Here is a 27496-nt window from a genome sequence, read left to right on the forward strand (position 1 = left end):
AAAAGAGTAGCAATAGTTGGTGGTAGTAATCACAAATGCTGATATGTGAGTGCTGTCAAGGTTTGGTGCTGAAGTAAAAATGAGCTCTGAATCATGTAGAAATGGTAAACAGAACATCCGTCATTTTCTTAGTCCTAAATTTTGCTACTTATGGATAGGTCGAACTATTGGAAGAAAATAGAAAAGGAAGAGAGAATTTCAGACAGATGATGAAAAGATAGCTAGAGTGCTGTCAAGGTTTTGGTGCTGAAGTAATAATGAGCTCTGAATCATGTAGAAATGGTAAACAGAACATCCGTCGTTTTCTTAATCCTAAATTTTGCTACTTATGAGAATTTCAGTCGGTGAGATTGCTAATGCTCAGTTATTAAATTGGAGGAACTGAGCGTTGTAATGAAGCATTTCAAAAGCTTGGGAAGAAATGTAACATTGTTGTTAACATACAAGGAGATGAACCTCTTATTGAACCTGAGATAATAGATGAAGGTACTAAATCTGCAAGCTTGACTTAACCGTTTACTCGTTCCGGTTAATTTATCAGTGTTTTTATTATTTTGGATGGATCTCGTCCTGTATTCAGGTGATAAAAAGTTGACCATGAGACTCATGGTGTTGACACCCCGGAAGATGTAGACAAGGTAGAGCAGTTCATGTGGGAGAGAAAGAAACTTGTCTTAAAGCAGAGTAAGATTCTATTAGATGACTTAGTGTTGTCTAGAGCGACGTTGAGCTTTATGGAACCATCTCAATTGGAATTAGTGCACCATTGATATTGCTGAATTATGTATTCGAAGATGAAAGAACTTAGAAATAGGAAACAGTGTGCTACATGTATTTTTTTTCTTAGAGAAATATCAATAGTATTATGTACAATCATAATTAGCTTGTGAAATTACCTCCAAAACAAGTTCGCAACTATATCTGTTTCAGAATGGAGATTGGGAAACTAACCACCGACAGGCGTCAACCAAGCAACAACCGTCTCCGCCAGCTGCAGCAACCAATCAGCGGGCAGCAGGTGTTGGTACTACTGCTTCAGTGATCAACTGAACCTCCGTCTTGAACAGAAGAAACGAGAACGATTCAAGTGAAAAATACACAAATCCACCAGGTGAATGAGTCACGAACGATCCAAAACTCTTCCCTACCACACAGTGCCATGCCGGTCCATACATCGAATCAAACTCCTAAAAATCCACAAAAGTTTCACCGGCGTCAAATTTTCAAATTCGAACTCAAATTTGAAAACTAGATTGGAAGAATCACACTCACCTTTTTTAGGGAGCGAGCGAGGAGGGAGGGATTAGGACGGTGATTCACAGGTTGGAGGAGAAGAGTTCTGGCGTAACGAAGGGCATGTGCTTGCATGGCGAAAGGCATATCTGCTGATCTGAGCCGTATGTTAAAGCTGATAGCAAGAGCTGCAAGCTTCACTTCTTCTTCTGCCGACATAGACTTGCTAATGCCATTTTCATTGTTGTTATTAGGCTTCTGGCGCCGTGAAAGAGACGAAGAAGATGAATGCATGGGCATTTTCCAGGAGTTATTGCTGCTAAGCTACTGTTTCCAATATTGATTTGGGCTGAATTTGTCTCTATTCATAAAAACGTGAGTTGAAACTTTTGACCATTCAGAGAAAACAGACAGACCCAACCACAGGGCCAGTGCCGGTACGTTTGAACTTCCATTTGACCTACTACCTGAATATACTAATTTTTTTCGTACCTAATACGATATTACTTATACAAAATTTAATATCGCATAAAAAGTATTAATTGGTGCCGTTGTTATAGGTGTGGAAATGGTGATATACTTATATTAGGGAGAATAATAATGGGCATGTTGGGTGGGAGGTTCTAAGTTCTAAGTCTTTGTGCTAATAGTACTCTGACTACACGAGGATGGTATGGGAGATTGATTCCTAAAGGTTGTGCTTCCCAATGGATTATTCACACTTTTTGTCTCCTTTTCTACCAACTCCAATAACACTTTCTTTTCGTTTTGTTTCCTCCGAATAATATTTATTTTAAAGTCTGACTAATTTTGCTTTGGAATAAAGTGAAACTTGATTTTATTTTTAAGATTTGAATTTGAAATATTTGATTAGAAATAAAAGAGATACTTACTATCACGCTTCAACTTTTTCATCTGGACTTTTAGTTCATTCATACTTTTGCCATAAAATAGAAGTTAAAATTTACTCCATAACTTTTAACTATAACAGAAAATCATGAAGTTGAAATATAAAAAAGAGACTTTTTATTTCCTATTAAGGGATATGATTATCCTAAGAGAATCATTATCAGAGAATAAAATTGTCCAATTATCAAATAGTACATGACAAATTAGGCTATTTTCTCAAAGAATGTCTTTAAAATGGGCCTGTTAGGAGTACGGTAATCAGCCCAAGTATCTAATGGCCCAAATCAAATAAAAATGTATAACAACATTACTGAGAGCACGTGGATGATAGAGACACAAAACTCCTCATCCATCCGCTCCACTCCACTCAACTCGATTACCAAACTCCGATACAGTGGAACGTAGTTAATTTGGAATATATATCATATGAAAATTTTTTATTATAGTCATACATAATTCGTTTTTAAGTTGAAGATTTTAATATAAAATACATAATTCATATTCTTTTTGTATTTTTTTTTAATTTTTATAAAAAAAAATGATCTCTTTACATTTTAATTTTAACTTTTTACGTAGCATATTTATGACCACAAGATTAAGGAGTATTTTAATACATTTAATAAAATTTTAAATTAAAATCTCAAAATTAATTTTTTTTAAAATTTCGTTATAAATTAAACTATGAAACGAAGAGAGTAATTAATTAAGATATATCTTACATTAGCTAACCTTTTTTTTAAAAAAAAAAACTCAATAACCAAACTATTTTCGCCTCAGCCACAGACCTCACTATCTCTGTGTAAATATCCACTCGCTCTCGCTCTCCTCCCCATCTCTCCCACTATCCACACACACTCTCTATCTCTCTCTTCTCTTTCCATGGCTGCTGTGTTGGAAACCATTACAGTCCCACGCGCATCGGCGCTGCCGTCGTCATCGCTTGCTCAGGTCGCCGGTTATTCCTTCTCCGGTCCTCGTTTCTCTGTTAGCTTCTCTCAATTCAGCGGCCTTAAGATCCAGCCAATTCGCTCATCTGTATCCACTAGCTCATGCTCTAAAATCATTCCCCGAGGAGGACGAGTCGTTTGCGAAGCTCAGGATACCGCCGTGGAAGGTATTTTGTAACTGAAAGTATTTGTTACTACTCTTTATATTGAAATTCTCCATGCTCCTTTATGCCTTAGCTGAAAACTCAGTTCCAGGAAATTGAATTGTGTTAACGGTGGAAGTTTCTACTATTAAGATGAGTTAATTTTTAGTTTCATCTGTTCTAAATAGATAATAAGTTCTCATAGTAATAGTAATAACTTGAGTTATTTCGCATTCAAGGTATATTTACTTGGAATGGGAAATGAAATCTGTGAACAATATGTGTGTCTTTCCTTGTATTCTGCTTGTGAGTATCGGTATTTTGGTGTTGGTTACTTTGCTTGCCTAATTTCCTTATTAATTGAATTAGATTTATGTAGTGTGCGAGAGTTGGTAGATTTGAGAACAGAGTATGCTTTATATTTTCCTTGAATAGTGAGCTGGTGTTTGTCATTTATTACTCTCTCAGTTGAAATGTTGAACATTTGGATACTTTCCGTAGAAAGAGAGGGAAGAAAATGCTCAAGTTTTGTGTTTTCTCTTCCCTCGTGTTTAAATCCTGATACATCGAAGGCAAGTAAGAGCCTCAAAGTTGCCGTTTGTTGTTTTGTGCACATAGCTAATAACTTTGGATTAGCTCTCAGGTCAGTATAACTGGAATTTGTCCCGGAAAACCACTAGTAATATGTCGATTACTTGTGTTAGATGTCCTTTAGGAGTCTTAGAGACAAGAATAATGTTGTGATACTCTGCGAAAGAGAAGAAAGGAAACAAGAGAATGCAAAACATTTGAAACATCCTTCGTGTAAAAATATTGGGAACATCGTTCATGTGCTCCTTCACCTTTCACAACCACCTGACATCTCCCACAAGACCCTTGTAATGTTCCCTGCGCTAAGCTCTTCCATAGTTCCTCTTGTTTGCTTGTTTACTTTGTTTCCTTTTCTATTGGAAATAGTATGTTAGGTGCATGTAATGGTTTGCATCCTACTGCAGTTAATAGCATTGTATGCATGGTATTTAAGTGGAGAAGGGCAGTGGGTGGGTTTATATCCACGAAATTTTGAACCATGCGCCACTGACTCTTGGGCATTTCTCAGCTATAAAAAGAACTATGTTGGTCTGTGCTCTTTAACAATTTATATAAGCGAACTAGTTTGTCAAGACAATAAGCTCAATAAAGTGTAAAAGATGTCATTGGGCCGCTATGGTATAATACCCTCAAAGCTTTGTTGCTTTCATAGTTTCACTTACCTGCTAAGAATTCATTGAATATTGGTTGCTAGCATGTGAAGCTACTGCCTAAACATTGTTGGTCATATCAGTGCTTCCTTTGCCTTGCGGAATCTTCATGTTTCACCATGGCTTAAGACCTTTTGTGTGAGATGTAGATGTTGCACCAGTTATGTACTTATATTAGCCATGGTTAGTTGGGAAAATGGGAAGTTCTGTTGTCAACTTTTCTCTTTAGCTTCCATAATATGATTAGTTTTTTTAAAGAATTGGATACACAACCTTTTCCTGTCTAGTTAATTGTGGAGAGAATTGCTGTTGTAGATTTCTCATTAATCATTATAGTTAGCATCATTTGCTGGTTTAACACAGTTCTTGGAAATTGCAGTGGCTACTGTTAGTGATAAAACATGGAAGACACTTGTAGTTGAGTCTACTGTACCTGTACTGGTTGAATTTTGGGCTCCGTGGTGTGGTCCATGCCGAATGATCCACCCCGTCATTGATGAACTAGCGAAGGAATATGTTGGCAAGCTTACATGCTTAAAGCTGAACACAGATGAAAGTCCTTCCATTGCAACCGAATTTGGAATCCGAAGCATCCCAACCGTGATGATATTCAAGAATGGAGAGAAGAAAGATGCAATCATTGGTGCAGTTCCTAAATCAACACTTACCACCTCCATAGAAAAATTCTTGTAAAATGTTGCATATATAGATATATTATCTGGGAATTTACTCGTATTATTCCCTTTCACCCTCTAGTGCGGCGATGGTTTAAGTAAACCAGTAATGCTCCTGTATAGTTGGGTTGCATTGTGTGTTTCCCCTTACTTAAACGTTACGTTGATCGTTTCTCATGTTTAGAAATTCACTTTTTATTTATAAATGCTTTTAACAAAGCATAATACTACTCATGCTTTGATTAAAAACTCGAATATTTGGTGCCCGTAGCATCAAAACTATCACAGGCAAAGCACATATGCTATATATGTTTTTCAGTAATCTTTGGTTTTGTGAGTTCAGGTACTCACTGCTAGAGTTTTCTGGGCTGTTCAATACCTTGCCGACTGCTGATAGCAAATTTGTGTTTGATAGAGCTGCAATTCATGGCAGCAAATCCGGGCATTCGTGTAATGGTAAGAATATATGTAAGTCATTTCTGTAACGATGGTATATCAGGCCCTTCGATATGTGGATGATAATTCTCAGCTGACATGGCATTAACAGTATGTTTAAAAAACTAATTGGTCCATCCCTCTGATATACCTACAGGGCAAAAAAATGTGCTCCACTTTATTATGTCTCTGTAGATAATGGACATACAGGCTGTAAGATACTCTTAAACTGTCAAAACATATTGTGGATAAGTTCTACTCAAAGCCCACCTAGCATTGATTATTTGCTCAAATATATTGGGAAGGTTGTTGCATGTGTTTTTCGTTAGGGATAAAGATATCAGAAATCTTGAATAATAGTAATACACATCTAAATCAATCGATCGAAGTTGTTGAGAATCATGAAAATTTATATGATTTTTTTTTATCTGTCTTAGTTTTGGTGGATAGAGTTATTGTTGGTGGAGGTGGCAGTTATTTTGTGGAATCAATCAATCAAGGTGTGTGAAAGGTGGTCTGAACACCATGATCATAAGTTTTCTTGTGTATCTTGTTATTTTTTAACTTATTTATCATGTAGAGTAAATTATGTGAATGTATTTGTAAGTTAAGAGTGCAACAACCTTCCCGTAAATTTAGAGATTCACATATATCCTTGTCATTACACAAATTTAAATGAGTCGATCATGCTTTCTCTTGTTTTTCCAAATATTAACGTGCTCTTGTATTAAATTAGCGTGATTAAATGAACTTTTTGACGGTGCACATGAAAACATTAATTACTTTCAAACTAAAACTATAATTAATTATATACTATAAGAATTAATCAAACACTTAAACATGTGTAGTTTGCACTCATTGTCATAAGAAACGTATACTTATCTTCTATGTAAGTATCAATTAAATTAACACCAACATAGTTTAAGAAGAATTACACCCATTTTATGATATTTGTCATACTTCACTTTTCGGTAATAAATCTATATAAATTTTGATTAATTATTAAATATATATATTTTTAGAATACTAATATAAAAAGAATTAAGACTTCACGTATTTTTTATATATTTTAAATATTTAGATAGAAATCAGGTTAAAGACGAGAAAAAGATAATTAATATAATATGTTTAGTTTTGAAACATGTTTTGAACATTGAAATAAGAAAAAATAGAAAAATAAACACACTTTACGTGCCAATCACTCTTTATAATAGTATAGTGATTTTAAAATTCCACCAACAATTTTCCCTTTTTCTTTTTGGTAGTTGAAGAATGAAAGAAAGAGGAAAATACAACTTAATTGTGAATATATCCTTCTTTTTTCGAAAAAATTATATTGTATATAAGTTAAATTGTGAATATATATATAAGTATTGATATTTTTTTACATAAGTTAAAAATTTTATCTAATGATTAAGTTATTACAAAATTTCTTAAAATGGTGTCTTTTAATCGTAACGTTAAAGTTTTTATTTTTTACCTTATCCTCCCAACATAATGTCATTCCAAACATGATCTTATTTTTGGCAAACTAGTTCATACAACTTGCAAAAAGTAATGAAAAATATTATTTTCTTTTAATAATGATAATATTTGAGTCAGCTAAAATATATGTTTTTTAGTTACACAATATTTTACTCCTTCCTATCAATAAATAATAGGTTTCAACTAATCTTGTCAATCAATATTAGGTCGTATGAAGAAAAATCATTTAATATATCTATCAAATATAAAACAAAAAATCTTACTCATATTCAAATTCATCTTAAAACTAATAAAGTAATATAAATACACAACAATTAATTATATTTAGGAATAATATCACATGTAAGAATCCAAATCATGAACCACTACGTTCATCGAATTCGAAATAATAATCATAAAGCATAATATAATAACTGAAATTTCTTCGTATTATTTAAATATTTCAAGTTTGACCCTAAAGATTGAAATAGACAAATATTTAGTTGGAAAGGGTTTCGATTCAAAGATTCGTATGTTGACATTAATAGACATTATCAATAATAAAATTCGATTAAACGAAAAAATAAAATCTAAAGCGCATTGTCAATTAGTAACGGAGTAATAACTTTTTTATTATATAAAATCGCTTTCAATAACCTGTTTTACTTTTTAAATAACATTTGGATAAGAAATTAAATATATCGAGTCCCAAAATAGATATCGAAAAAAATAGTAACTACTGAGAAAATAGGGTTACACGCACGTCCCTAATTTTTCTCAAATTACGCGGTTGAGAAGTAATAATAAGAAATGAAAATTGAGAACTGAACTTTCTATAAATACAAAATCAACCCCAATAAATATCGAAACTGACCCGTTATCCTCCTCCATTCAATTTTTCATCTTTTTTCTCACCGTCTCTTTACCTTCGCTTTCTGCAATTCGCCATTGTTGAAACTTCGTCCTTACGTTTTTCATCTATTGGTACGTTTTTCATCTTATTTTTTGTTTTTGTGTTTATGTTTTTGAGATCTTTGTTTTCGCATATTATTGATTGAATTATTTGTTATGATTTCTGTTCATTGTAATCTATGTTTGTTTTGAGTTTTGTGTTGATTGAGAAAATGGAAAATTTTCAATTTGAGGTTAAGATTGTTAATTTTGGATTTTGACATTGTGAAGGAATTTGGTCAACTTACTTTAATTTTTGGTTAATTTTTTTTTTTGGTTATGGGTAGGAGTAGTTAGTGTTGCTATGTTGTGGGATCGGGGATGAATTACATGTTTTAATCGGGTTTGAGCCAAAGAAATGAAAAAAATTACTATGAATTAGTCGGGTTCTAATGCGGGTATTGTTGGATCAGGGTGGAAACAAAAACAGAAAGAATTAATGGTGTTGATTAGTTTTGTGTAAAATAAAATCTTTATATTCATTGAACTGTTTGTGTAAGTGAGTTCTTTTGATGATTTTAGTTTTGTGCAATGCCTATTTTGTTTCAGAAATTGAAGAATTTTATTTGTTTCGTTTCAAATGCATGATAGGGAAAGTTTTGCGTGCATTTATGAAATGGAGAAATGGAAAGAGGAATTGAGGAGATAATTTTGTTATATGTCAAACTTGTGCCATCAAAATTTTGTGTTTTTATCTCCTATCGGCATAAGAATATTAACCTTTCCGACTGCGTTTCTATGTGTTTTCGTCTTTTAGACTTGAAATGTAGGCTTGGAGATGTAGACTGGAGTTTGTCAATCAAAACGAATTGAACTGCAGTTTTAGCCACACTCTAGCTTTGTGATCTAATTTTTCAGCCCCGCCACTTCTGGTTTGAAGAAGACAGGTTCTAGCGAATGGATGCAATTATATGGTTTAGTATTTAAAGCGTGTTTACTTGGGAGTTGGGACTCTAATTTTTCCAACCCTTGCTCCCTAATCACACGCATACTCCCTATAGGCTAAGTTCTAAAAGAAAAGGAAAACGAAAAAAAGGAAGAACTGGAAGATGCTTTGTTAAGTTGTCTTCTTCATTTTGCTTTCCAAATGGTCAACTCATCAGAAATGGACCAACTGTATATAATAAGTCTTTTGGATATCCGATTTCATGCTTCGATAGAAGTTGTTGACATTCAATCATGTTGTTGTGTTGATGAATGTGTATCTTTTCATTCAAATGGTTCATTTCTTGTTTTAAGCTATTTTATAGATCCTGTCCTTGTAGATTTTCAGGTTAAGTTTGTATCGATGGTCATTTACTTCCTATGGATTTATTTGTGGAGTGTCTGAATGAACTTTATAGGGTGACTGATTTGTTTGCAAATTTTTCCGTTTTAACAGACCTCATGGCTGTGGAACAAAATTTTGTTGATGAAGATATGTTCACTTTTGTATCTGAAGAAGATGTTTCCCTTGAGAAGGGGAGTGCAATTCCAGTTCCAGTTCCAACATCAAGTTCTGACAATATAACAGGAGGTTATGATTGCAATATTTGTCTCGACTCGGCACACGATCCTGTTGTCACCCTCTGCGGACACCTCTACTGCTGGCCTTGCATTTACAAGTGGCTTCAAGTTGATAGATCTACTCCGGGATCAGAAGAGAAATGTAAATGTCCAGTCTGTAAGGCTCACATCTCAAACTCATCGCTGGTACCTCTTTATGGCCGTGGAACATCATCCCCAGAATCTGAATCCAAGAAGTCTCAACGGGATGTTGTAGTACCACGCAGGCCTCAAGCCATCGAGATAGCAACTCTCGTTAATTCATTGTCTCCAGCTTCTCACGTGAGTCAGCAACTTCATCACAGACGATCCGTCCCCTCTGCCTTTGGTAGCTATGCTGCTTTGGCTCCATCCAGCTTTGGGGGTACTTCAACGATCAGTTTGTCCAGCCCAACAGTTGGGGTATTCGGAGAAATGTTTTTGGGAAGGATGTTTGGGAACTCAGACACAAGTTTATTTGCTTATCCTCACCCAAACACTTCCACCATTCCAGGAAGTGGCGGTTTTAGAATGAGGCAAGTGGAAAAATCTCTTAACAGATTATCCATCTTTCTTTGCTGCTGCATTATCCTATGCCTTCTCTTATTCTGAGCGTTTAACATATGATGTATAGTTGTGAAAATTATGCAGACTGTTGTCGCTAACAGTCGATTAGTAGATAGTAGAAATACATAGGCATATAAGACATTGAACAACCACCAAAGAAAAGCTTCATACCGCGTAAAGGTTGCTTTTTTTTTTTCCTTCTACTGTTATATTGTTGTGCATTCCCTTCTCTTTCGCGGAACTTTGTTGCCCTTGAGAAAGTGGCAACAGACATAGCCATGGCTATCTGTTCTGTTACTTTGGTAGTCTCTTGTAAGGAGCCCAGTGAACCTTTTGCTTTGTGGCCCAGAATGGTCTTTGTGATAATTGGCAATGTAATATGAATAATGAACATGTTACTTTCCAATTTTTTTTCTGTGTTCTTTGATCTTCATCTTATTTTTGTTTTAATATTGTTTGGATTTTCATAAGTCAATTTAAGTTTTCGATCTCTGGATCTCTGCATAGAGATTTCATACTTGTGTTAATAATAGGATTCTAAATGACCGAACTCATAAATACATCTCTAAACTTGACGGGTTTTTTCCTTCAGATGCCTTAACTACGCTATTTTCCTATTGAATCATTAAACCACCCATAATTTGTTCCTTTTAAACATTGTTGACTGGTTTTGATCAATTTTTCAATTGTAAATGCCTTCAATTATGTTCGTATTGTAAAGATTTTTTGATTAAAGGAATGAAGACAAACCGTGTGTTGGTTTCATTTGTTTTCTAATGTGTTCAAATGACTTGAAGTAAAACACAATTATTCTCGAACAATTTCACTATTAATTGGACTAATGAGTTCTGGGACAACATATGTATCCTCTATCAATATCTCTCACAAATTATGGTTCACATGAGCTAACGATACTTAAAAGGAACAAATTATGGGTGGTTCAATAATTCAATAGAAAAATAACATAGTTGAGGTAAAGATGGACCAAGCTACTTATGAATGTAACCACAATTAACATCACTACGGTCGGGCTATCGAACACGGGGTCAGAAGTGAATTACGAGTCGGACCAATCTGCGAATCGAGCGAGCTCCCCTTGCATGCAATGATGTGGTGGTAAACCTCTCATTCTAATTCAGTGCTCTCCGAACCGTGCGCATAGTCACAATACTTGCATTCGTATCAACAACAACAAGGTTTTTTTTCTTTCTAACGAGCTTTAAAAAATAAAGAAGTGAACATACTAGGTGAATTTAACATCTATATACACAACAACAAATAAGGAATCCATATATTTGGATTTGCGCCGCTTAAGGCTTCAATCGAAATAGGGTTTCTATTCAAAATTTATATCCGAAACTTTTAATTAAAAAAAAAACAACCTCATCATTATCGTATGAACATGTGGATAATCCATTACAGCAAAGACAAACAAGATTTCAGTTATTCCATCTGCTACTGTCTACCAGTATTAATTTTTTTAAATTCAAATTAATAGAAAGAAAGTACCAGGAAAGTGATAAAAGTCGTACTCCGTACAACCAATATTAAGTTAATGAAATTGTATCAATCGACTGACTAATTAGATATATCCTAAAGTCAATATAACATGAATAAATTCATATACTTTTCTCCGTCTCAAATTATTTATCATAATTCTCATTTTTATACATTTTTTAAGAAACGTTAATTAAGAGACGATTTTAACTATTTTTATCTTCTATGATAAGAACAATAACGATAGTCTTGTCTTTTTAAATTTCTAAAACCATATTAATTCATCATAAATAATTTTAAAAAATAACGATAAATAATTAGAGACCGAAAAAATAGGATAATCACCGACGAATTGCAATAAAAACAGTTTTTTTCATAAACTGTGACATGTGGTCTTTTCTTGTCTATTTTCAACCCTTTTTTTGAACAAACTTTTACGTACATTTCCGTATAATAAAAAGAAAAAACGCGTATTTTTTATACTTTAATTTCTCAATAATTTGGGCGGTAATTACATCTTATTTCGAAAGTTTTCTAAATTAAAATAAGTTTGGAATTTTCTGAATTTGCGGATACATTATTCCTTCGCTCGGTACATATCAAACAAATACATGAGTTATGTATCAAATACACAGTCTTACACACAACTATAAACTAAATCTTAGAAATAATTAGGGTTTTGAGGTTAATATATACCGACAATAATATTTATATTATATACAAAGTGTTATAAACAATTTGTATTACAGTGAATGCCTAATTACGCGGAGTCTTTGTAGGATATGTTTAGAAATCCTACTTGGGGACCAAGTAAGGTTTTCCCTATAAATAAAAGGTTTTCCTTCGTCGTAAACAAGATTTGTGAAAGATCAATGATAAATATACTTCAATAGAATTTAAGAAGTATTTTCTCTTCTCCCTACTTTATTCTTCTTCTAAATTTATATAATTTCATAACACAAATTAAGTTATAATGTACTGTATCTGATAGAGGTGGACCGAAGTATCTCGATGTTAAGAAAAAGAGAGGAAAAAAAAGAAGAAAATTTTCTAATTAATTCAAATGATGGAAATTTTTGCAGAGGTAATTCTAAGTCGTGTGAATACAAAATATTTCCTAATAATAATATTCAATTTTTAATATTCTTAGTATTGATGGTTGATTAAGTCCATTTTACTTTAAAAAAATATTATAGATTTAAACCTATCGTTTATGACTAATAATATTCATGATACTATGTACTAGTAGCAGTTTCGTGGATTTATAATATATAAGAAATGCTAATTTATACTAATTAAACAATTAGTAGTTCTAATCATTTTTGCTAATTCATAGTATTTTGTAAGATGAATAACTAATTAAAGTTTCTATTATAAGTATAATCACCGACAAACGCGTATTTCTTATTACTGCATTAATTATTTGTTTGAAAAAAATTATAGAATCCTAAAGTCTATAAAATAGGCACGTTCATTCATGCATTAATATTCCACTCATTATCTTTCACTTCAATTCTAAGAAATATATTATTACATTATATTCTTTGTTCCATTTTGAAAATTTCAAAATTTTAATTATGGAGAATTTTGTTCCTAACATTAAGATTTTGAGGTTTGTTTTGTTGTTTACTACTTGTAATTTGTTTATTGTGGAGATTAACGCACAAAATTGGCTTAATGGTCGTGCTACTTTTTATGGAGTCAATCAAGATCCAAGCACTTTTGGTAAGCATCTCGTTAAGTTCTCACCAGCGTTTTTTACTCATGTTGAGCTAGCTTTTTATAGGTTGAATTAAGATTACGATCGATTGAAACAACATAATTATTTTGTTTCTAGAATAAATTAGCTTTAAACATAGCTTACTTTATAGTACCAGTAAACGAATGTGTAGAGTCAAATATGAATATGTAATCAGAAAAGAGATCAAATTATAAACATGTCATATATATATATAACCTAATTTGTTCAAAAGTTTGATCATGACACATTTATTGTCAAGATCGATCAATAAAAGAGTCATAATTCAATTTGTTCAACATGATCAAACTTCCTCTATCATTTTTTTTTTTGTACTTTTCTATATTTGAGTTGCATTTTACTCTACTTTCGACTAATCGATATTATAACACGTCGATTTCAATATACTAGATCATGAGTCATGATTCACTCTGTCTAACTGAAACACCTGTTGAATATCTTATTTAGACGTATCAAGAAGTACAAACTAATTAAATTTGGTCATTAGGTGGAGCTTGTGGTTATGATAACCCTTATCATGCTGGATTTGGAGTTAACACAGCGGCATTAAGTAGTGCCTTATTCAGAAATGGACAAGCATGTGGAGCTTGCTATAGAGTGAGATGCAACCGCCAGCTCGATCGCAGGTGGTGCATCCCACATGGGGCCGTCACTGTGACGGCCACTAACTTCTGCCCTCCAAATAACCACGGAGGGTGGTGCGACGCACCACGTCAACATTTTGACATGTCTTTGCCCGCTTTCCTTCGTATTGCTAGACAAGGCAATGAAGGTGTTGTTCCCGTTCTCTACACCAGGTATATATAATTATAGTGATCAGTGACGTACACAGAATTTATAAATTTTTTTTTTTTAAATTTAATTATACCTTTATTATAGATGTTTTGGTTAATAAAAGTCAAACTCTTTTTTTTTTTTTGTTTTAATAAATAAATCATGATGCTACGTACATTGTAACTTGTAAGACTAAACAAAAAGAAAAGACAATATATGTAGAAAAAGAATAATTAGCATGTGAGCAACTTGTTTTATGTCCAAAAATAAAGCCTATAGACATTAAGAATCACACTACAACAAGATCAACAACTTTTGTGTGTGTATATATATATATATAAAACACCTTTTGGCACGTTTACTTTATATATTCCTAAAATTTTGAATTTTTTATTTCTACGATATTTTAATGAATTATATATTTAGATAAAATATTTAAACTTTTTTTATAACGACATCATTTAATCAGGTATAATTAATTGTTACGTATAACGGAATGATGTTATATCAATGATTGTATCATGTGTCGAGTTAAAATTCAAAGTTATTTTGTATTCTATCGAATCATAAATAGAACTGTAACTCCGCTCTCTGATATAAAAAATATGATTTATTTTTTCAGGGTGGCATGTAAGAGGAGTGGAGGAGTACGTTTCACATTAAAAGGACAATCAAATTTCAACATGGTGATGATATCTAATGTGGGAGGTAGTGGTGATATTAAGAGTGTTTCCATTAGAGGCTCAAGAACAAAAACTTGGATTCCAATGTATAGAAATTGGGGTGTCAATTGGCAAAGTCGAAACGATCTTCGATCACAAACGTTGTCGTTTAGAATCACATTGGTTGATGGTAAGACGGTAGAATTCATCAATGTTGTACCTTCTGTATGGAAATTTGGACAAACTTTTGCCTCACGCAGACAATTTAATTAATTAAACCTAAATAGAAAGTATACTTTTAAATTTTGTATTTAACCTACATCATGTTCATGGCCTAAGATTTTTTTTAGATGGTTCATGGACATGCTAGTAAGTTAATCAAAAAAATAATAATTAAATTATTTTGTTTTGTATTTTTACGTTTTATTTTTGCATGGCAATTTCATTATTGGAATTAGTCGATACGATGTATAATGTTTATGATTTTATTTGTATGTATTATGTAACACGATGTAATTGTTATGCTCTTGAATTTTAAGAGCGTGACAAAGCTTATTATATTTTACTAATTTCAATAATAAATGTATTATTTCTTATGAATGAGCTGGGGAAAAAATGTGATGGTTCAAATAATTGTCATTTAGAAAATTAACATATAGTTGATTGCATTATTTTTCATTTAGAAAATTAACATATAGTTGATTCCTTTTTTTTTTTTTTCATTTTGTCAATCCTAATAGTTATTTTTTGTCACGATCTAAATCGTTGTGATTGACACTCACACTAACTTTTTGGTGGGTGAATCATTACAACAATCCAAACTAATGCAAATAATCTAAAAATTAAGACATTTAAGTTACGGAAGCAAGTTAAATAAACTAAGTAAAAGATTTTCATAAACTTCAACAAGATTTTAAAGAACTAGCTAAACAAATGCTGAAGTAAACAACCTAGAACCTGAAAGTTAATGTACCAAATCTCATTTACAATAAGTGTGATCAACGTTGCAACATTTACGCATATACAAGTATCACAGTGTAGCAAGAACAAGCATACAACATACAATAATAAAACTTCAAAAAGGATTCTAAAGAACTAGCTAAACAAATGCGGAAGTACAAGTGAAATATACATATATATAATTTTGTTTAAAATATCAAATTAATAAATCTAATTTAATTTTAAAATTAATTAAATTAACTTTTGAAAGACGCAATATGACAATTAAAAGTGAAATAATGAAATAATTATGCATGTATTAATTAGTAACACGGGAATTAGTTACTTCTCCACTTAAATTTTTAACTGATATGATTATATATTGCCTAATTTAATGAAAAAGCTCGAAATTGTCTGGTAGCCAGTAGAAAGACAACTTATTCGTACATATCTTATATAACATTTGATAGCTAATTAGCGAGTAACTTATTCATATATATAAGTTTAATTTGACATTTGATTTGTAATTTAAAATCCCTCGTAACTAACATATGTATAAGTTATGAGGAAATATGTGTAGTATTTTAATGTAAATCGAAAATAAAAGATGGAAAAATTTATATTCCTTATTACTTTATCATTAATGTCAAATTGGTATTATTAATTTTCTAAAACCCTAAATCTCAACTGTCTTCTTTGTTCAGCTTACTTCAATTTCAATGTTGGGTAGCTTAAACCATTGTTGTTCTTCAGTATCATCACAATCAACAAAGCCAATAAGCTCATCAATGAACTTCGCAATTTTGAGAAGATCAATTTCTTACAATCTTCTTCAAAGAGCTTTTCCAGTTCGTGCTTATTGCGCTACTGTGTATTCTTCAAATTCAAAGCGTAACAATTTGTTTTCCAGAATTAGCCCTGTGAGGCATGCGGATCTCATAATTCCAGTTTTGGATGAATGGGTGGATGAGGGCAGAAAAGTCACTAGCTTCGAGCTTCAACGCATTGTTCGTGATCTCCGTAGCCGTAAACGGTTTTCTCAAGCTCTCCAGGTTCCATTTCCTGCACTTTTTTTTTAGTTGGTATTGGAATGTAACCGTAGGGTATGATGTTGTTTTTGTTAGTGTTCGAATATGATAGGTCCTGAATAGAGGGGAATAGATATGAATGATTAGTAATAGCAGACTCAGTTAATTTTCGATCGAGGTTTAGTAGGCGTTTCGATATGAATTTGAGTGATATTTGAAAAAAGAGAGGTATTTTGATGTAAGAGTATGTAGGTTTGAAGTTGCATTTCTCTTGAAAATACGTGTTTTTTTCTTCTTCAAGTTTTGAGTGAAAAATTTGACAAAAGTGATATCTTATGCTAATGATAATCGGGTCCTAAGTTGATTGAGTGATTGAATTCTGTTTGGGGAGGCGGATTATGCGGAACTTGAGTTATGAGATTGAGATTGAGCTGGTGTTTCTTTGATTTTTAATCTTCTTTAGCGAAAGGCTTATAAATTATAATGATCTTAGTGGATCTATCAATAGAATTTAACAGCTTCACCGCAGTTTTTATGTTGAAATTGAGATTATAATGAGAAACAGGGACAATGCTATCTAACAGTCGCTAAATCCAACTCATATGAATGATAACAAACTAAATGCAATGATAATGAATGAAAAAAACTAAAGGAAATACTATTACAAGCTCTTGGCAGTTGGTATCAACCTCTACTTGATATGAAGCAAGGTAGAAATGGAAGATATAATAGGAGGAACTAGGAAGATAGAAGGATAAAGGAGCAGAGAAAAGATAAGAGGTAGAAAGAATAGAGGGAGAAATCGGTTAGGATAGATGAAGATTGAAGGGGAGTAGTTTCAAGATAATTCTGGAATCTGACGTCCTTTGCTGTAATAGCTCATCCGTATATAGATGGACTAAGTTTGAACACTAGACATGGAAAAGCTGAGGTGCAAAGCTAAGTCTGCTCACGTGACTTCAACCAACCCATTTTCTGCTTAATTGATTCAGGCTATGTTGCTCGGACTCTTCAAAAATGTCGATGGGCATGTGTCAGATCCTCCAAAAGTTGTGCATTTTTAGTGGATTGAGCATAGGTACGACAACATTTTGGAGAGTCCAAGCAAGATGGGATTCAGGTCTCAACAAAAATGGATTGCAAATGAAGTTTTCTTAGACAACCCTATTTCTTACAAAGAAGAAATTGAGTATGATAGGAAATGCTTGTGCATCTGATGTAGAAGGGGAGAAAGGAACATGTTTCAACTTCTGGTCTCTGAATTTTACTGCTACATCTGACTTTCCCTTGTTACTAAAGCTGGTGGTGCATGCTTGTTTCCATGTAGGTTTCAGAGTGGATGAGTGTCAGAGGTCTCTGCCCTTTCAAGTCAGGAGACTGTGCTGTGCATTTGGATCTTATTGGTGTTGTGCATGGTTGGGAAGCTGCAGAGTGCTACTTTAATAACCTTACCGATGAACAGAAGAATGATAAGACTTCCGGTGCTCTTTTTAACTGTTATATTAGAGAACGCCTAGTTGAGAAGTCCCTAACCCACTTTCAGAAAATGAAGGAACTTGGTTATGCTCACTGTACTCTTGTTTACAACAATCTCATGTGCCTTTACAGAAGTACTGGCCAACTCGAGCAAGTCTCTGAAGTGCTATCGGAGATGAAGGAGAATGGTGTCACCCCTAATAACTTCAGCTATCGGATCTGCATCAATTGCTGTGGAGAAAGAGCTGATTTTAATGGTATGGAGAAGCTTCTTGAAGAAATGGAAAGTCAGCCTTTCATATCGGCGGACTGGATCACCTATTCCATGATGGCTAATGTTTATATTAAAGCCAAGTTCAAGGAGAAAGCTCTTATTTTCTTGAAAAAGTTAGAAGATAGGCTACATAAAGATCCAATAGGTTACAATCATTTGATCTCCCACTACGGAAATCTAGGCAACAAGGAAGAGATGTTGCGATTGTGGGGTGTACATAAGGTTGTGTGTAAAAAGCAAATTAACAGGGACTACATCACCATGTTAGGTTCCTTAGTGAAGCTTGGTGAACTAGAGACAGCTGAGACCGTGCTAAAAGAGTGGGAGTCTTCTTGCCACACCTATGATTTTAGAGTGCCAAATATCCTTCTTATTGGATATTGCCAGAATGACTTAGTTGATAAAGCTGAAACCATGCTGCATGATATTATCAAGAAAGGTCAGACACCAATCCCAAATAGTTGGGCTATCATCGCTGCAGGGTACTTGAATATGAATAATATGGAAAAGGCTTTTGAATGCATGAAAAAAGCCATAGCTGTACGAGGACAAAATCCCGCATGGAGACCAAAACCCCATCTGGTGTCAAGCATAAGTAAATGGCTCGGTGACCAACAAGACTCTAGAGAAGTAGAGGCTTTCCTTAGCTCATTAAAGACAGTAGTTACTGGAAACAAAAACGTGCATGATGCGACAAGGAACACAGAAGCCAGTGGAATAGAAGAAGAGAATGAAAACGAAGAAATTCTCAGCTATGAGCAGAGCAAGTAAACTTCTGCTCAAAGCCTGGAGGAACATGCGCCTGTCTCGTTTTCTCTGTTATCCACCTCCATATGCTTGGAGAAAACGGAGATAAAAAAGAGTAAGCCACACTGTTATTACTGTTGAGGCTAGCTTTGTATACTGTGAACTTATTCATTATCTGTGCTTGAAGATATGTGAAGAGCAGTGATGAACAATGGTACACGATTGCAACAAGCTTGCATCTTGTACTGTCAAAACGAGAGGAGAAAACTGGCGATTTTGCAGCCTTGTTCGGATCTATCAGCATTACCAGGTGTTTACAGTTATTATTTAGTAGTATTCGTTTTCACTCTAAAGCTAGAGTTTGAAAAAAAGATAAAAAGGATGTAATTTTTGAATAAACAGTTTTACAATTGCAATTGATATGTTCAAAAAAAAAAAAGAAATACTGTATGATTAAGACCTCAATGATATATCAATGTCACATATGGTGAAGTAAGTCAAAATCCAGCTAAAATGAAATCTTGATAGTCTACTGATATGATTTGTTGAGCATTACAAATTAAACTCAATCTATTCGATATTAAATTATAATCTTAATGGATATACTTTTCATTTGTTAATTAACATTGAACAAATTTATATTATATATGATTGTATTAAATTATACTTGTGTGATAATTTAATACACGCAAATCAAACAAGTTTTTCGAAATTTAAAATTTATGAAATCTAGATTTTAATTTTTTAATATTACTAAATTTTATATATATTTAAAAAATTTCTGAAAACTAATGTAAGTATTAAATAAAAGTTAATGAGTTCGATCGGATTGGATGTTATATTATTTCTACTAATAGCAAACTATCTCCAGATTTTATGGAAAATGTATCTACTCTTCGGCGGCTATTTTAGTACTCTTTTTTTTTTCTTTTTAAAAATTGTGGCTGAGAGGGCTTGAATAATAATAATTTGGGAATAAAATATAATTTCTTTTTTGAAGTTTCCGAAATAAAATAATTTGTCTTCTAAATTCTTTTTAAAGAACAAAGATTAAATTGTAAAAAGAATGGTATAATACATATATTGAATCCTAAATTTGACTTTAAATTTTAATTTTGACCTCCAATTTTTCATAATGCACAAACAGACATTTTAACTATTCAACTTTTAAATAAATAAACACGTGAGTTCTACATGACACAACACACGTAGGATAAAAAATGACACATAGAATGACATGTGTGTCTATTTGTTCAACTTTATATAAATTTAAGTGTCTATTTGTACACACTCAAAGTTAAAGAGCATAATGTGATTCGAGCCAAGTTAAGGAGCATATATAATTTTTTTATCTAAATTTATCAATTATATGTAAACAAACATATGTTTTATATTATTACATTCTGTATATCTTATTTTTAATTCAATAACACATACATACAACTAAAATGAAAAAAAATATATTAAAAATATCATTATATTTAATCTCATTATTATAATCCCACGTTATAGTCCATCTTTTCCTAACAGTTTTTATTGTCGGATGCCTACATATAAAAGTCCAGATTTTTGCAGTGAATATCCTCTTTTTTATTATTATTATTATTAAACTAAAAAAATGTTAAATGATCTATTCTTGGAAAAAGTGAAAGCTTTTCTAATAAAAAAAAACACTCATCTCATAGTTTTTTTTTCCTTATTCATATATTATTTTCTTTCATTTAATTAAAATGTTGTTACACTACCTACTTTTACATAAAATCTAAATTTATTTCCATAAATAATCACTCTTATTTTAAAGTTAATCAATCTAATTACAAGAATCTATGATAATTGGTCAATACTAACTCCTTATTTCCTTTAAAACATTCTCATGTTTATCTAAGTTCTTTTTCTAATTTTTGATAAAAAAAAAATTATTACCAAAATTTTGCATCCACACACTCCACATAAAAACTCTATTAACTCTTTCAAATTTCAATTATTAAAATTTGAAATTATCATAGAAATACATAAACTTCAAATTATAAACTCAGATATATCAAAAGTTATTTATTTTTATATCTGAGGGGCAATTCTTGTATTATAACAAAAATTACAAGGGTATTTCTAAAACTTTACAAGAGAGAAAAAAATGAAGCTCAAAACCAGTTCACTTTCACCTGTTGGCACTTTGTCATTAGATTCTGTCTTCTTACCCTTAAAAAAATATCCAATACACAATCTTTGTCTTAACACTAAATAAAACTTTACATTAAAAAAAAAAAGTATACATTTTTAATCAGAACTAGTGGGACTAATTACTGAATTAGCAGAAACATATTCCCATAAACCCCTGTCCCTTTTTCACACTCCTTTTTTGCTTCTTTCTTCACACTCTTCACTTCCTTTTCATCTTTTCTGAAGAAAAAAAAAATCCCATTTTTATGAACCCTTTTTGCTACTTCATTTTCAAGATTTGAAGATTTTTTACAGAGAGATTTAGGTGTAGTGGAAATGAGAGGACCTTTAGGAGCTGTAATAGGGAAGTACCCTTCAAGTGATGGTGGGGTAGCTGAAAAAGGGGATGGAATTATCAAACACAACAGGAAATGTAGAGATGTAGTGTTTCTTGTTATCTTTATTACTTTTTGGGTTGCTATGATTGTTAATTCCAGCTTTGGATTCAACCAAGGAAACCCCTTGAGGTAAAAAAAAATCAAGAAATGAAAAAGTTGCAATCTTTTTTGCTGTTTTTGCATACCCTAAGTGTGTCTGTGCTGTTTTTGGCATTTTGATCTGTTAGTTTAATGTGTTTTGTGTAAGGTGTTCATTTTTGTTCATATCTTGTGGTAGTGTAATGTGGGTTTGATTTACTTTTCTTTGAAAGGTTGGTCTTTTATTGTTTTGGCTGAATGTAAATTTTAGATGTTGCTTTGTTTTTGTCTTGCTGAGGTACAAAGTTATCTTCTTTAAGACTTAACCTTCTGAAGGGTGTGGAAAAATGCACAATTGTTGCCACAAGTTGAAAAGAATGTTCTTTTTTGGCTCTTTGTTATTGAGATTGTCATTAAAGAACCTGATTTTATGGCCAATGTTATAAGTTAAAGATTGGTATGGATATGTGAACTTCTTGTTGGAAATAAGGAATTGTGAGAGGGTTGATTACTCGTATAGCCTCTCCACTAATAGTTATTATCTCATAAAGAATACACCTTTCTTCTTATACTTCAATTTTCTTCAACAAAGAAAGTGACCTTCCGAGATAATAATTATTAGTTGAGTGACCATATGTGAAATCAACTCAAGAATGTTCTCATCTAGCCCCTCACATGTGGCCTGATTCATCTTTTCATGGCTAAACATGTAGAAATTCTTTTTGATAATATGTCTTCAGTGATATCTTTTATATTCTGGTCACATAACTGTGAAAGGTTCTTTTCTCTAAATGAAATTATATTTTAAGAGTTTTTCAGCTTGTCCATGCGAAAAAAAGGAAAAAGATCTTCCCTTTCTCAATGGATATATCTGTTCACTCATTTGTTGTATTGCTGATGCATCTGTTATGGCTTATCAGGCTTACATCTGGGCTGGACTATAAGGGCAATGTTTGTGGTGATAGACATGCTGATCCTGATCTTCGTGAATTGGAACTCAGATACTGGGTGAACCCAAATCAAGTTTATGAAAGTGGTTCAAAGGATAATCAGGCCAAACTTTCTAATGCTAGGACTATTTGCTTGATGGACTGTCCTATCCCATCTGAAGATTCTCTAAATTGGGTGTGTGACTATCCAGAAGGCGAGGTTCGTCTGTCAGTAGATGACTGGATCGATAGAAATTATGATTATTTTGCGGACCTTACTCCAGACCTAAGAAACACTTCACTTCAGCTACAAGGTCCTTGCTACCCTGTCATATTTCCAAGTGTTAATGGTAAGTGAAAGTATCATTTGCGGCATGATATGTCAATCATATTGTTTGCTAAGTACTTCTTATTGATTTGGGAACCAGCTTAATTAAAGGTCTTTTTGATGATTTCAGCTCCACACCTGATAAAATGGAACATACTCCCCCCCCCCCCCCCCCCCATCTGTTGGAAGTTCACGTGTTTTGACATGTTTAATTTCTTTTTCAATATCCTAACCTTTTGTGACAGTTTATTGGAGCTGTCAGCTTATTGCCCGTGCATCAAATGTATCTTTGCGGCATTGGAAGGAGATGGGTGGTGTAAACATTGTTGAGGATATCGCAGTTGATAAGTCTATCCATGGCTTAATTAACTCTCGATCTTTGGTCTTAAAGGTTGAGTGACTTAACACTTCTCTTGTTTTGCTTGTAAAGTACGCAGATAGAATCTTTTCATCGGAACTTGCCGGGAGAAAATGAGACACTCAATAGTATAGTGTAGATTGCTCGTTTGATTGGCTGTAGATGACATTTTCTCTTGGACCTGCATCAGGATACATAACCACGTGTAAAAAAAATTGCTTTTCATACCCACAAATTCTGCGAAATCTTTAGTTCAAACGGTACAAGTGTAACTCATTTTCATAAATAACAAATGTTTCATTTGACTTGTGTGTCAATGGTCTAACGATGACTAAAACAAGAGAACACTGAAATGCTCAAGTAACACATATTATAACAATGTGCCTTGATTGTGTTCTCTATGGTATCACATTCTTTATTTAAGAGTTCAAAATTCACATTTGAGTTACATTTTCAGAGATATGTAGCTGATGTTGGCAAGTCATGGGGAGTGTTGATTGTTTGTGGAGGAATTTTGCCAGTTTTTCTATCAGTGATATGGCTTCTGATGATTCGTCACTTTGTGGCTGCAATGCCTTGGATAACTGTCGTCCTCTTTAATGGCCTCATAGTTTCAGTCACAATGTTCTACTATCTAAAAGGTAGGCACTGTTCCCTAGTGTTTTCCCTCTGTCGTTACGTAGTAATTGTAATTCATGTCAATTTTCAGTTCTATGTCCAAGTTGTGATTGAGATGTAGTACCCTCTGACAAACTTTATACTTTCTATTATTTGTTCTATGTCCAAAAGTCTCATAGCACTATTAGTACTTGTGATTCTGGATTTTTTTAATCTTCACACCCCCTTCCCTGGGTTTAAAGAAAACTACACGACTTCTGTACTAAGATGATTCATGGGAAACATATCTTCTTTCCTTTTATTTCCATTTTCCATTCTCCTTGGAGTTAGTCGAGGTGCGCAAAAGCTAGCCCAAACACCACATTTATCAAACAAAAATTAGTAAAAAGGCCGACAAGATGCCTATTGTTTAATGTATGCTGCACTCTTTTGCGCCCATTCACCAAGATAGATACTTTTCCTGATGTAATCCTTTCTTTCTTTTTGATAAGTTCAAGTCTTTCTGTCTTATGCAAAGATCTTTTTTTTTTCTACAGTTCGTGAAGATCTCACGTAGTCCTGCATTATATCTTATGTTTGTTGTGTAATTGAACATCATATATTTCCATTGAGTATACTAACAAAATTATTCTTCTTTCCTGTCCAGCTGGATGGATAGGGAACGACCCTATCTCCCCCATCATTGGTGAACATGATCCGTATTATCATGTATCTGCAAGGGTATGCTTGCCTTTTGTCAGTTTCATCATCCTCTATGTAATAGTTTGCTGTACCGTTAAATTAGATTATCTGCTTGGTAGGAAATAAGTCATCTCCATGCTGCTGCTGTTATCATGACTGCTGTAATGATTATTTCGGTCTTGTCATCCATCGCTATAGTGCGTCGTATACTTATGGCTACTTCAGTCCTGAAGGTAAGTCTATCATAAAGCTTCTTATCTCTAGATATATTTACTTAAAACCTGAGATTATGAATGATAATCTTAATTGCAGGTAGCTGCTAAGGTCATTGGAGAAGTACAAGCATTAATAATTTTCCCCATCATTCCGTATGCTATCCTAGCAATCTTCTACATGTTTTGGTTTTCAGCTGCTCTTCATCTTTTTAGTTCTGGACGCGTTGTCCAGAATGATTGCAACACCAACTGCTGTGCTTATGATCTTAAATCAAAAAGGGTGAGCTGTGATCGTTGCTGCGGTTACAGCATCCAGTATACTTCTCATATTGCTGCTGCAATTTTTTTTCATTTGTTTGGCGGATTTTGGGCCACTCAGTTTTTTGTGGCAAGCTCTGCAACGGTCATTGCAGGCTCTGTCGCTACATACTATTGGGCTCGAGGTGGAACATCGGTGAGTCATAAATCCTCCTCATTTTTCCAGCAATGCTGGTCAAAAACCAATTGCTTTACTTTCTAGACAGATTCATTTTGAACAAACCAATGAAGTCCATCGAGTCCATGTCGGGGAAAAAATTCATCTCGACATTCCACAATATTCTGAATTTCTGCTATTTCTTCTCATAATCATGTTTGTCATTTGATACTTGTATGCAATCAGCTTCAGTAGCCAGCTTCGTATATCTTTCAGAAGAAAAAAATCCTGATTTGTTACATAGTATTTCGGTATGCACTTGTGACTGATCAGTTTACTTTTGCAAGTGCAGCCAGAAATTTCATTTCTCCCAGTGCTCTCCTCTATGAAGCGGCTTTTACGTTACAGCATTGGATCCGTTGCTCTTGGTTCTCTGATTGTTTCATTTATAGAGTCTATCAGGTTTATACTTGAAGCACTCCGGCGTAAACTTAAAGTTACTAACTCTGCACCAGAAAGTTGGTTTGGAAGAATGGTATATAGTTCCTCACAGTGTCTCCTGCAGTGTGTTGGTTGGATCATCAAATCTGTGAATCGTAATGCTTACATCTTGGTAAGAGTACAAAATGTTGCAATCCCATTCAATGTTCCTCAACTTCTCGTAAATTCAGAACGTTAAATTAACGAGAACATGTCATCATTGTTACACGTGATCTAGATTTATAGTGATTATCTTAACAGCATCAGAAATGATAGTGTTTGTGATGCTTTGCAGATTGCAATAACAGGAAAAGGCTTTTTTAAGTCTTCTGAGATTGCAACTGATCTCATTATCAGTAACATCCTTCGGATTGGAAAGGTGAACGTCATTGGTGATGTTATTCTCTTTCTTGGGAAGCTGTGTGTCAGTCTTGCAAGTGCACTTTTTGCTTTTCTCATGTTGGATACTCACAAGTACAACATTGGACATAACAAGATCTCGTCACCAATTTTCCCGGTTCTGGTAAGTCTAATTCTTCTGGACGGATTTTTCATTTAAGCAGATGCAACCATCAATTTCACAAAACTGAACTAAGTAATAGCCCAGCTCCTTTGAGAAGTTTTTATTACCACCTTAAATGATGCAACATAGAGAAATATAGAGAGTGAAGAACTACATAAGTGAACTTCTGTAGTTCATTTAGTAAAAAAGTGTTCGAAGATTTCACTTGATGAGTACTTATGGTGATGATTAAGAGGTTCAAATGAGTGTGTTTCCATGAATTTACAAACTGTTTTAACTAGAAGTATGTGCACGCATCTCTTTTTGAGTCATGATTGTGACCCCTTTACTAGAAGAGAACGATATAGAACATGCCGTGATGGAACTGTCTTTGGGTCGAACTTCTCTTCTGTATCTCTAAGCTAGATTCGTGTTTCTAATGCAGGTGTGCTGGTTTCTTGGATACGTCGTGGCAACTCTCTTCTTTGCAGTTGTGGAGATGTCAATTGATACCATAATACTTTCATTTTGTCAAGATTCAGAGGAGCATCAAGGAACTGCTCAATACGCCCCTCCGCTTCTTCTTGAGACATTGAATGAACAAACTGAGATGCAAAGACTTACACAATGATCAATGGTGTCTCATGCATTAGCTTGAATTATTATCATTTCAAGTGTTAATGAATGGATGATCACTTCAATTTATTCTGTGTTTTTTTGTCAGTTAACTTGGTTTTAGTTATTTTTGATAGATTTGTATCATCTTTACATGTAAATAAATTTAATTCTAAATTAGATCGAGTGTCCACATTTTGTCAATTACGAGTTTGCTTTAGCACTATAACATGCGATTTTTGGATTGTTTTTCATTCCCCAACCAATGTGAGAATGTAATCCACTCTAACACCCACTAGGTCCAGCCCTGAGATGAATGTGGACTTGGAGCCTAAACGAGGAAGAATTTGGACTCAACTCAATGCCAGTCCATTTGCCGAAGTCCATATAACTAAACCACGATTACATTCCCAAACCAACGTGGGACTGTAATCCACTTTAATACCAGATGCTAACTATCATGGAGCACAACTAT

General features: G+C 33.4%; 6 protein-coding genes and 1 long non-coding RNA gene across 10 annotated transcripts; 6 read left to right on the forward strand and 1 right to left on the reverse strand.

The window, feature by feature from the left end:
* Positions 1-811: 811 nt before the first annotated feature.
* LOC101246737 (uncharacterized) lies at positions 812-1533 on the reverse strand. The gene is made up of 2 exons (XM_004244319.5): positions 1273-1533; positions 812-1187 (listed from the first exon to the last, which is right to left on the reverse strand). The coding sequence occupies exons 1-2, from the start codon at positions 1531-1533 to the stop codon at positions 1005-1007; spliced, it is 444 nt and encodes a 147-aa protein (XP_004244367.1). The 3' UTR covers positions 812-1004.
* A 1-nt stretch (position 1534) lies between these two features.
* On the forward strand, positions 1535-5402 carry LOC101254317 (uncharacterized). 2 transcript variants are annotated; one of them, XM_069287536.1, is made up of 3 exons: positions 1535-1670; positions 1794-3256; positions 4853-5402. In XM_069287536.1, the coding sequence occupies exons 2-3, from the start codon at positions 3022-3024 to the stop codon at positions 5164-5166; spliced, it is 549 nt and encodes a 182-aa protein (XP_069143637.1). In that variant the 5' UTR covers positions 1535-1670; positions 1794-3021; the 3' UTR covers positions 5167-5402. The 2 variants fall into 2 exon arrangements, with proteins under 2 accessions (XP_069143637.1, XP_004244226.1); XM_004244178.5 differs by lacking the exon at positions 1535-1670 and having other exon boundaries at positions 1719-3256.
* Positions 5403-5474: 72 nt separating this feature from the next.
* Positions 5475-5846, forward strand: LOC138337595 (uncharacterized). The gene is made up of 2 exons (XR_011210900.1): positions 5475-5603; positions 5740-5846. It is a non-coding gene; the product is annotated as an uncharacterized lncRNA (long non-coding RNA).
* A 1903-nt stretch (positions 5847-7749) lies between these two features.
* LOC101254012 (E3 ubiquitin-protein ligase RMA3-like) lies at positions 7750-10494 on the forward strand. 2 transcript variants are annotated; one of them, XM_004244177.5, is made up of 2 exons: positions 7750-8030; positions 9379-10494. In XM_004244177.5, exon 2 carries the CDS (start codon positions 9384-9386, stop codon positions 10131-10133), a length of 750 nt encoding a protein of 249 aa, XP_004244225.1. In that variant the 5' UTR covers positions 7750-8030; positions 9379-9383; the 3' UTR covers positions 10134-10494. The 2 variants fall into 2 exon arrangements, with proteins under 2 accessions (XP_004244225.1, XP_069143638.1); XM_069287537.1 differs by having other exon boundaries at positions 7912-8884.
* A 2582-nt stretch (positions 10495-13076) lies between these two features.
* On the forward strand, positions 13077-15380 carry LOC101253705 (expansin-A12). Its single transcript, XM_004244176.5, has 3 exons — positions 13077-13310; positions 13832-14141; positions 14741-15380. The coding sequence occupies exons 1-3, from the start codon at positions 13163-13165 to the stop codon at positions 15051-15053; spliced, it is 771 nt and encodes a 256-aa protein (XP_004244224.1). The 5' UTR covers positions 13077-13162; the 3' UTR covers positions 15054-15380.
* Positions 15381-16138: 758 nt separating this feature from the next.
* LOC101253400 (pentatricopeptide repeat-containing protein At4g21705, mitochondrial) lies at positions 16139-19709 on the forward strand. Of its 2 annotated transcripts, XR_003247526.2 has the most exons (3): positions 16185-16771; positions 18075-19359; positions 19432-19709. XR_003247526.2 is itself a non-coding variant. In XM_004244175.5 (2 exons), exons 1-2 carry the CDS (start codon positions 16439-16441, stop codon positions 19266-19268), a joined length of 1527 nt encoding a protein of 508 aa, XP_004244223.1. In that variant the 5' UTR covers positions 16139-16438; the 3' UTR covers positions 19269-19709. The 2 variants fall into 2 exon arrangements, 1 of the variants encoding a protein (XP_004244223.1); XM_004244175.5 differs by having other exon boundaries at positions 16139-16771; positions 18075-19709.
* Positions 19710-21312: 1603 nt separating this feature from the next.
* On the forward strand, positions 21313-27225 carry LOC101253105 (choline transporter protein 1). The gene is made up of 10 exons (XM_004244174.5): positions 21313-21931; positions 22801-23159; positions 23383-23528; positions 23953-24136; positions 24760-24833; positions 24914-25027; positions 25107-25463; positions 25777-26037; positions 26200-26427; positions 26852-27225. The coding sequence occupies exons 1-10, from the start codon at positions 21741-21743 to the stop codon at positions 27035-27037; spliced, it is 2100 nt and encodes a 699-aa protein (XP_004244222.1). The 5' UTR covers positions 21313-21740; the 3' UTR covers positions 27038-27225.
* Positions 27226-27496: the final 271 nt, after the last annotated feature.

Source organism: Solanum lycopersicum, chromosome 7 (genome assembly GCF_036512215.1).
Source record: "Solanum lycopersicum chromosome 7, SLM_r2.1".
Taxonomy (NCBI): domain Eukaryota; kingdom Viridiplantae; phylum Streptophyta; class Magnoliopsida; order Solanales; family Solanaceae; genus Solanum; species Solanum lycopersicum.

Coding starts and splice junctions, on each gene's coding strand:
- LOC101246737 (XM_004244319.5), bottom strand. CDS start 1,533: ATGCCCATGCATTCATCTTCTTCGTCTCTTTCACGGCGCCAGAAGCCT. Junction 1,188..1,272: donor TCGCTCGCTCCCTAAAAAAG/GTGAGTGTGATT, acceptor GTGGATTTTTAG/GAGTTTGATTCGATGTATGG.
- LOC101254317 (XM_069287536.1), top strand. CDS start 3,022: ATGGCTGCTGTGTTGGAAACCATTACAGTCCCACGCGCATCGGCGCTG. Junction 3,257..4,852: donor TCAGGATACCGCCGTGGAAG/GTATTTTGTAAC, acceptor TGGAAATTGCAG/TGGCTACTGTTAGTGATAAA.
- LOC101254012 (XM_004244177.5), top strand. CDS start 9,384: ATGGCTGTGGAACAAAATTTTGTTGATGAAGATATGTTCACTTTTGTA.
- LOC101253705 (XM_004244176.5), top strand. CDS start 13,163: ATGGAGAATTTTGTTCCTAACATTAAGATTTTGAGGTTTGTTTTGTTG. Junction 13,311..13,831: donor TCAAGATCCAAGCACTTTTG/GTAAGCATCTCG, acceptor TTTGGTCATTAG/GTGGAGCTTGTGGTTATGAT. Junction 14,142..14,740: donor GTTCCCGTTCTCTACACCAG/GTATATATAATT, acceptor TTATTTTTTCAG/GGTGGCATGTAAGAGGAGTG.
- LOC101253400 (XM_004244175.5), top strand. CDS start 16,439: ATGTTGGGTAGCTTAAACCATTGTTGTTCTTCAGTATCATCACAATCA. Junction 16,772..18,074: donor GGTTTTCTCAAGCTCTCCAG/GTTCCATTTCCT, acceptor GTTTCCATGTAG/GTTTCAGAGTGGATGAGTGT.
- LOC101253105 (XM_004244174.5), top strand. CDS start 21,741: ATGAGAGGACCTTTAGGAGCTGTAATAGGGAAGTACCCTTCAAGTGAT. Junction 24,834..24,913: donor ATTATCATGTATCTGCAAGG/GTATGCTTGCCT, acceptor TCTGCTTGGTAG/GAAATAAGTCATCTCCATGC. Junction 26,428..26,851: donor CACCAATTTTCCCGGTTCTG/GTAAGTCTAATT, acceptor TTTCTAATGCAG/GTGTGCTGGTTTCTTGGATA.